Here is a 9,471-nt window from a genome sequence, read left to right on the forward strand (position 1 = left end):
TGCATTCCCACAAGGTAAACTTGGCAGGCGGGAAGGGAGCAAACATGCAAACAAACCAGCAGACAGTAATTTTCCACTGTCTGTTACCGTGCATTTTAATGAGGTTGATGGATTAATGCCTCACTTCAGTAATAGGCAGCTCAGAGAGCACCGGTTAAGCCTGTTGTGCTCTATCAGCGGCTAGCTTATCGCATCAGTAACGGTCACTCAATCACACAAGTCCTGATCTGTCTGTTTCCACGTCATTTTCCCAGCTGAATTTGTTTTTGTGGTAAATGTTTTTTTTTTTTTCCTCAGTGGAAAGCAGTTAAACCCCACAGAAACAATGTTGTCCTGAGATTAAATGGTCGAAAACATAAGCTCTTAAGTGTTGTTGCTGATTGCCAGCTGATGATTGGGCTGCAGGGAAGACATTTAGCAGGAGTAGAATGGACTTAATTTTGTTGTAGTGAGGCGAGTATGTGTTTGCGCATATGTTTGAAACAGTTGAGCTGTTTTTAATGTGAGGTAACCTTTTGTACGTTTGCATATATGCATATGTAAATAGGATTTTGACTGTCTTGAAACAAATCTCTATCCAGTCTGAGGTTGCTGTTGGGTGTTTGTTGTAATTGTTGCAAGTGTTCATGCATGATTTTCTATCCATTTTAAATTCCAGTCACAGTAGATTTACTTGAAGAAGTGTATATGTGTATTTGTGTTGGCCTTGAAGTTTGAAAGTAATCTTGCGCTGTTAAAATGAATGTTCCCTTAAGGGGTGGGCATTGTACATCATCAGTATGTGACGTATAGACCGTTTCAGCTGTTATTTTCTTATAGTATTATACCCAAATGTCCCCATCAGTGGTTTCCTACATTGTGCAGCATTATTTTTGACAACCTCCAGATGTTTTTAAGCTTATCACACTGTTATACTTAAAAGCAAAGGCAGCAATTAGCAGTAGCGGAGAGCGAGAGAGAAAGAGGGTTTTCCAGTTGACAAAAAGTTAAAGTGACATTGTTTAAGAAAAAAGCCAGCATGTGTTGTGTGGCTGCATTACAATTTTGTTGATGCTACTGCGTTTGGACATATTGGGGTCTGTGTATTCTACAGTGAATTGCATAATGCAGTTTCTCACAGAATAATGAGTTTAGAAAGAAGTTTCCCTTTGATTCTAATTTTCTGACAGCAAAACCTGATGTTTATCTCTATTTTTGTTTTTTATTATTCTCTTAAACTGCTTTGTTGTTGACCTGGAAATAACTGACATGTTGTCTATGGGAGATCATGTCTAATAGAACATATCAGATCAACAAAATGGGCCCCGATATGCAAGGTGCGCCAACAATAGCTGTTTTTGTGTGATACGTTATTGTGTGTTTTTTATTGGTGTTAGCATTTTTTTAGAGTTGTTTAATGGTTCCTGCCACTCCCCACCCATGTCTTTAACCCTTATGTATCCCTTTTTAAAAAAAACAAATTAATTTATGCGTAAGGACAAAATTATCCTCATTTAAACCCATTATAACATCTTTAAAACATTTAGCTTTCATCATTGTCCCACCTCCCAGGCGCAAATCCAGACTAACACAATGGACCTGCTCTTATTCTTCTCTTCTCCTGAGAAGCTACTGTCAGCTCAGCTCATGCCTTTGAATGTCAGTGTTTTATACCCTTTTATATCCTGCATTTTCTTGCCCTTGTTTCTTTAATGGTTTTACTCACTCACTCACTCACTCACTCACTCACTCACTCACTCTTGTGGTGGTGGTTCCACCTCTGGGCTGAACATCACTGTAAAGTGTGTCTTCCCTCTTGGTTATTGCCTCACTATTGTCCACTGGCTTTGTGTGCAGGGGCTTTTTGTGTAAGGCTGGCTGGAATCGGCCTGTTTACTGTGATTAAATGGGAGCAGAGGAGGATGGGGGACTGAACCGTGACTCTTTTTAGAGTGGAGGAAAATTGCCATACACACTGCAGTGTCATAGCTCTACATCAACCTTTGGTGGGGCACAAAGCATCCCAGTCTGTTAAAAATAAAATATGTATAATTAAAGACATAAAATCTGTGTGCAGTGGTAATTTTGTTTATGACACTCCCCATTTTCTCTTTCGTGAAATCATTAATTAACAATTCAGGAGCTGTTAACACTACCAGAGTTTGATTCACATGTTTTTAAACTTGTTTTACACTCTGAATGTTCATATCTGTAACACATTCCCTTACTGTAGCTTAGGGTTGCGACTAGTATTTTTATTATTTGTTTTCTCCACCATGAAGGTGCATCTGAAAAATTACAATATCATGGAAATGTTCATTTGAACTTCACTGAACAGACTGAGAGATTAAAGGCTCAGGAAACCTTTGCAGGTGTTTGGAGGTAATTCGCTGATTAGAGCTCATCTCAGTTCAACAGAGTTTTGATTTCCATGAGCTGTAAGCCGCAATCATCACGATTAAAACAGGCTTGAAATATTTCACGTTATGTGTTATGAATCTACAATGTGTTCATTTTTTGAATTAAATTACGGAAGAAAATGAACTTTTCTACAATATTAACATTTTTTGAGATGCACCTGTATATCAATTAAATATTAAATCTATAAACACCCCAAGTAATTTAAATTTACAGTGATGATAATTAGTAGAAAAACAAGCAGATCCTCGAATTTGAGAGGCTGTAACCAACAACTTGTTTTACTTGGTAAATCTTTTGGGGGTTGTCAAATTGTATTCTCTGTCAATCAATCAACTTGCTAATTGTTTAAGCACTCGTATTAAGATAAGTGTGCCACTGCTCAATATTAATGACCTTGATTACACAATGTTCATGTATTGGGTTGCACAGGGTAATATGTCAGTCGTGTGTCGGTACCAGGAGTTAGAGGAGGTTATTGGGAATGAAAATGGAAATTGGCTTCTCTTATTGTGAGTACACCTTTTTACTAGCTAATGGAGCCTGTTAACCTCCTTTGGCGCTGCAATATGCAGAGAAAACTGATTTGCAGTCACAAGAATGGGGAGGGATTTGTTAAACTCATATCAGCAGAAGTTTGCTATAGAGAAAAGAGCAATACGAAAATCAAGGCAGTTTCTGTTGTTGTTGTTGTTTTTTACACTGAGTAAGCTGTTGAGTTGAACAAAAGGATCCCTCTAATGTTTATGATGCTGTTTCAGTGAATGCTGGGATAGGAAACTGTGACCGCAGTCTTACTAAAATAAATGAACAAATAATGGATTTACTATATATATTTATTCATTTATTATATCTTTTGATTCAGGCAGTGTGAACGGCAGATGTCTAAATTCATGTTTCTGTCAGAGAAGCCTGGATCCTGTAGTTTTGACTCCGTGGTATAGAAAAGTACAATTAGCATGACCAGAGTATTGTATTTACATGGCCTCATGTGATAACTGATTATATCTCTTTGTCTTTCTTTTTTAGGTATTCGGTGATTATTATCACTTCCGGCATCGTACAGTGGTGAAGAGGTCACTGTCAGATCATAGAGGGACACAAGTCCGTCTACAGAAAGATCCTAAGGTAAAACGTTTATTTTAAGGGCCACAATTGATGGACTGTGTGAGGTATTTATTCAGCATTTGGCCCAGTAAACACTGGCTACAAGTTAATTGTAAGAACTTTTGTTATAATTAGCTTGTAAATACTACTTTATTTAACTTTTTTTTAATTGAATGTAATCTTATAATCACTTAATCTTGTTTAGCTCCAGTGTAATCATGTGAGATGTATCTTGTGCAGTATAAACTGAAGCAGTGATTATTTAGCAATATTGTGGTGAAGGTATTACTAAAGTATGTATTATTAAAGTATGTATATTGTGTTTGGAACATGCTGAACATTTTGGTGGATACTGGTGTGGTGAATTATGCTGGTTTTAGAAATGGCTTAAGGTTCTTAACATTATTTTGGCAAATGCGAAACATATGGCAGCCTACAGTATATCTTTCAGAAGAACAGAAAATGTAGTACTTTCAGTTGACAGGGCTTTTATTTCTGCGTAAATTAGTTACCTGAACATCATCTTCTTAACTCATGATGTTCATTTTCAATATTGTAGCTGTGTATTCACCCATTACTGTTCAGAAGTATTTGCGTTTTTGACATGAAAATTTATGGTGACTGATTCATCATTTAAAATCTTAGAAAGCTGTTGTGTTTAAGAGTTCTTTCACACCTAATTTGATTGATATTAGAGGTTAATTACTTAGTCTACTAAATGGTTAGGTTATTGTGTGTACTATACGGTGAGTAAGACAGTAGAAACAAAGAGGAATACAACAGCCAAGGGGCAAAGATCCAACCTCTGAGTCCTCATTCGCCACCTTCTTTTTTTTAATGGCTGTCTCAGACGAGTCACGGAGTTCATGCTGGCCATTTGCGTTCACCTGAGTGCTCGAAGGTGAGCTGTGGACGTTCCCTGGACACATGGACTCCTCTGTGGATCTCTGTGAAATTCGTTCCTCCCCCTTGACTGGTCTAAATTGGAATTTCACATTTCTTCATTGCTGTTTTGCAAGAGTTTGAGGTTAGTTTGAAAATGAGTCTGTGACCTAGCCCATCGGGAAGGACAAAGGGAGGAGTGTGAAATTAACATTCATAGCTGTGGGAATACGAGAGGGTGTGCGGCTGAGAAAGAGGACGTACGAATACTTTTAAAACAATCTGATAAGCCTCCAACCTTTTGAAAGTACTGATTGAAAGCTGACTGATGATAATATATATGAATATAATAATATAAAAACCTTAAAAACAAATAGGGTCGTTTGAAAGGCTTGGTGACCTTTGGTTTGTGAGTCTACTAACGCCTAAAATTGCTAAATAGCTCACTGCATCAAAGTAAATGCACCTAAAGCAACGACATCTAGAGCTTTTAAAGTTAGATGAGCAAATTAAGGGTCAGAAATATAAAAATACAGCTACAGGTTACTACGATGAATCTACTGTTATTTTCTCGGTCAATTGTTAGATCATGTGTGGCCTATAACATCAGAAAGCAGTTTATAAACCATCATAGTTTCCTACAGCCCAAATTCCAGTAAACAAATCTTGTTTTATCCAAACAGTCCAAAAACCCCAAAATATTTAATTTACTATCCTGCAAAGATCAGGAAAAATAGCAAATGTTCACTTTTGAGGGGTTTAAAAAAGAAAATGGTTTGTTCTCTTACTTAAAAAATGACTTGAGTGATCAATGAAAGTGGTTTTAAAATTTTTAAACATTTGCATTTATATAGTTTTACAATTTGCCCCTCATTCGCCCATTCACACACACATAGCAGCGAGCTAACATGCAAGTTGGTGGCCTTCAGGAGCAATTTGGGGTTCAGTGTCTTGCCCAAGGACTTTTCAAGGTGTGGACAGGAGGAGACGAGGATCGAACCGCCATATCACAGCTTTACTTCAATGGCTTCCCCACAATATTTTAGTAGTGTCCCTTTTTGTTTTCTATAATATCCGTGGACAGGGGAGTGTTAGTCTGTTGCAAACAGACAGCTCTCTCTTCATCCACAGTAAAATTTACATGTCAGTTTCAGTTGACAGCAGCATTTCAGAGCAGCTGTGTACCTGATTTAATGTTGCTGAAACAAAGACAAAACACACACACACCAAAACCCAGAGCAGCTTCTCTTGCCTTGCTTGCTGACACTCTCCGTCAATGTGAAAGTTATTAATTGGAACTGCTGGCTGCTATTTGTTTGTGCACCTCCATGGTTCAGTGGCTGACGACGCTGTGCATTAGACAAACGTGTAAGTGTTTCAGCAGGGTGCTTTTGATAGCTGTCATACCCAGAGCACAATGGGTTACAATTAACAATGAATATGAAATGGCTCTGGCTTTATATTATAATAGTGATCAATTAATCCTATACTGATCCCGCAGATTGGCTCATGCTCCTCTGCTCTGTAGCTGAATCTTCCTTTCTTTCCTCCCTGATCTGAGTTTTCAATCTTGTGTTGCATTTTGTCCTTCTCTTGGTGATGGCACCTACCATCACTTGGTGAAAAATATTTCCCAATTTCTCTATATATCATAAGACTGTATCTTCATTCTTTCTGTCTCTGTAATCTCTGGAAACTGCTTTAACATGTTTAAATCTAAATTGTGTCCAGTCATTTCGAATGCCATATTATGCAACTGCATACGCATTATTTCTGTCAAAACTAAAAATCCATAGATCATACAGCTACACAGTACAGGTGCACGCTGGAAACAGGAACTTCTGCTCGGTTTGTTTGTGTCCGTGTTAGAAATGGTACACCTCCCTCTTTGGGATTTCCTTTAACACTGCGGCTCCGTTTCCTGTTGTTGAATTCCTTTTTTCCCACAGCACCTCAGAGAAAGTGGAAACCATTCAGGCGGGGTTCAGGTCAACTTGTCAGCACCCTACAGGAATTTAGAAGATTTTATTTTATTTATTTGTTTGTGTATTTATTCAAGGGAGCTTTGCAAATGCTGCAATAGCTTGCAATTTGACCAAATCCCCTCAGTTTCTTTTATGTATAGACTCTCTCATATCTAAACATTGATACATTTCTGTCAGTGTGCTGCAATGTGTGTTATCAAAGCTTTTATAAACCAGCAGATCGTTGCAAATTTGATTCGCATCAGCTGCACAATTTTTCTGATAGGGGAACACAAATATTCCTAATAGGAGGAAGTTTAAATCGGAGAGAGACTGTCCCCGCAGCTTTTAAACTGGTCGAGATGAAGCCTGAACAAAAGGCTCAGTAAACTTGCTTTGAAGAGTGTGCAATTACTCACAAAAGCACCTGGATCTCTGCCAGATCTCATAGACTGGCTAACAAAACCCTGTTAATGGGGTCTATTGAAGATTTGAAACTCGGGTCTGTCTCCTACCTCCACGCCTTCTACTGTTTTCTGTTTTTATTCTGCTGCAGCTGCTTTGTTGTTGTTGTGGGCACTTGGCATTGCCTCAGTCTTTTTGTTTGGTTAGTTGAAAAGTAGAGAAGAAATAGCACAAACACGGCAAAGCAACGAGTGGCTAAGAAACATCAAAGTTAACCATTTAAGTATCATTTGTTTGACAGTGTTTGCGGCTTTTATTGCGGTCTTTCATTTCTATGACAGGAATAGTAGCAGCTGTAACATAAAAAAAGCTTTGGCATAAATATAAAAGACACACTGATCTGTACTTTAATTGGTATTATGTTCTTTTTATGGTAATGATGCTGCATTTGGCCTCAGAGGGAGGATGCTATGTTTGTATAATGAAGACGGAAAAGCAGTGGGTGGGCAAAAAGAGTGGGGTGGGGAATCTGTTTGTTGGACGGATAGGACAGTCCACCTAAACATGAACCGAGCCGTCTGTTTGTGAACATTAGTTCTGCTTTGGATCAGCCTGGACGCGCGGTTTTCCATTTTCAAAGCTCATTCATAATGAAAATGCTGTTTGTCAACGTCTCTGGTCTGTCACAGACTATTAGAGAATTTTCCAAAGACTCTTCGTGTGAAAATTGCAAAATAGAAAATGGCAATATTTGTTATTACTCTCTCCGGCCAAAAGTAGGAAATCTGTTCAATATGAATTATGAGTTTGGCACCTGAAAAATATGGCTTCCATTGTTTCTTGTTCCTGTTTACTCTGAATATTGAGAGGGAAGAGAGCATTTTGTTGGAAGACTTTGACTTCAGTTTAATATTAAAATATTAGTATTTTTGTGACCTCTCCTACTCTGCTCAAGTGTGAATAGAAGCAGTCACGTTGTCAGGAAAGGCATGCACAAGATTACAAAGTTCTTACATATCATGGTTTTGGGTATATCGTGCAAAACAATACACCATGCGCTGCAATTATAATGAGATGGGATTAAGGAGCAGATTTGATGCAGCTACACAGTGCAGTAAAGAGCCCATTGCCTTGTATATTAAACATGACTTCCTGTGTTGCCTCAGATAACAAATATTGCGCAAACATTGCATCTTTTCAATCTTAAGTATCCTGTGTTTGAACAGAGTCGGCATGTTGGTTTTCCACAACAGAGACCTACCTTACGTACGTGTGAAAACAATTCAGGTTTCATACAGGATTTCATGTGTGATTTGTTGAGAAGCGGATGAGGCAATGGAAGAGGGGAAATCACACACAACCGCCTGATGACGCAAGAGAAAAAATAGCCTCTTTCTGTCTGACTGAAAATCACACAGACTCGTGTAATGAAGTTGAATTTGGTCCCTACAACTGAGTCCTTGTCCCTCAGACAGTAGAGATCTTTTTCAATCGACGCCATTTTCTTTAAACCAGAAAGCCAAAATTAAAGCCTGACTGAGAGAAGTGCGTCAACGGCTGCCTTGCTGTCTCTAGAAACACCCTGTGTCAAAGTAATTATATGTATGTAGGAATAGGTTTGGGACTGGGGATGTGAATCTCTTATAAAAATGTGAGATGGATAATATACATATTTATACTTTTGTGCAGCTCCTATAATTGCACACTACATAGTGAAGAAATAGAGAATGTTTGCATTATAATAAGAATAGCAAACAGTATGGGCACGAAAGCTTCACAGCAGTTTCTGAGCAGTTGCACATTTTTCTGTGACATGATGTACTGCCTTGATTTATCTTCTCATTGTTGTCTGCAAGAGAATTTACCAGAATAAAATGCAGAAGCAATAGGAAGCAGGCATTTATTTTGTGAATGTGGTAGATAAGATTTAATTTCGTCTACCAAAGGTCCACAGGCTGACAACGCCAGCGCAAAGAAAAAGCATCTATTCTGCCAGTTTTTCAATGTTTTTAGACCTATTCTTAATTTATATTCTCAGCATATACAGTAGGGAGACTGTCCGATTCACAATGGGGTGAAAATGGTTGGCTACTTTGTTGGGTTTATCTTCCCTTTTCGATGCTCTGGAGTACAAATACAGACAGATTACTAGTTATTTCCTCGCGCCGACACAACGACTGCCAGTTGAATGTTGGAGGAAGTCTTTACAACTTGATATATCCCGTCTGTTTGTCAGCAGCAGTTCTTTGACTTTATGTGTCAGGGGGCCCATAACTGTATCACTCTCTAAGTGCACATGTTCAATGTGAAAAAGTGGTCACCCAGTTTGGTGTATAAACATGCCACAGCTGTACCACACAGAGCTGGCCTCATCATTTCCCATTAAAGAATCGGATGAATCCTGGTGGGAACGTTTCCTCCACTTGGACTGATTGAGCTTCACACCAGTTTAAGGGAGAAACACTGACAAGAACTCCCACACAAACCTCTCTGCTCCTTGAAGTGAAATTATTCCATCATGCCGTAGTGTTGAATTGGTGCTGCTTCAGTGTAGCAGCTAATGTGACCTTCATTACTTCTTTCTTCTTTTACCCTTGTGTCTGTAGTGATCTGCAGAGAGAGAGAGAGAGAGAGAGAGAGAGAGAGAGAGAGAGAGAGAGAGAGAGAGAAAGAGAAAGGATCTGTCCATGGTGCTGAGGATTCTACTAACGTAAAA

At 38.6% G+C, this 9,471-nt stretch overlaps 1 protein-coding gene across 1 annotated transcript in view; it reads left to right on the forward strand.

Annotated features, from left to right (window-relative positions):
• furina (furin (paired basic amino acid cleaving enzyme) a) overlaps nucleotides 1–9,471 on the forward strand; it is a gene marked incomplete in the record, with an annotated part of 76,220 nt that overhangs the window by 33,782 nt on the left and 32,967 nt on the right. Inside the window, 1 exon segment of the mRNA XM_046032287.1 lies at nucleotides 3,427–3,525. Within this exon segment, the coding sequence (XP_045888243.1) occupies nucleotides 3,427–3,525 (99 nt within the window).

Source organism: Micropterus dolomieu, linkage group LG20, assembly GCF_021292245.1.
Source record: "Micropterus dolomieu isolate WLL.071019.BEF.003 ecotype Adirondacks linkage group LG20, ASM2129224v1, whole genome shotgun sequence".
Lineage (NCBI taxonomy): Eukaryota > Metazoa > Chordata > Actinopteri > Centrarchiformes > Centrarchidae > Micropterus > Micropterus dolomieu.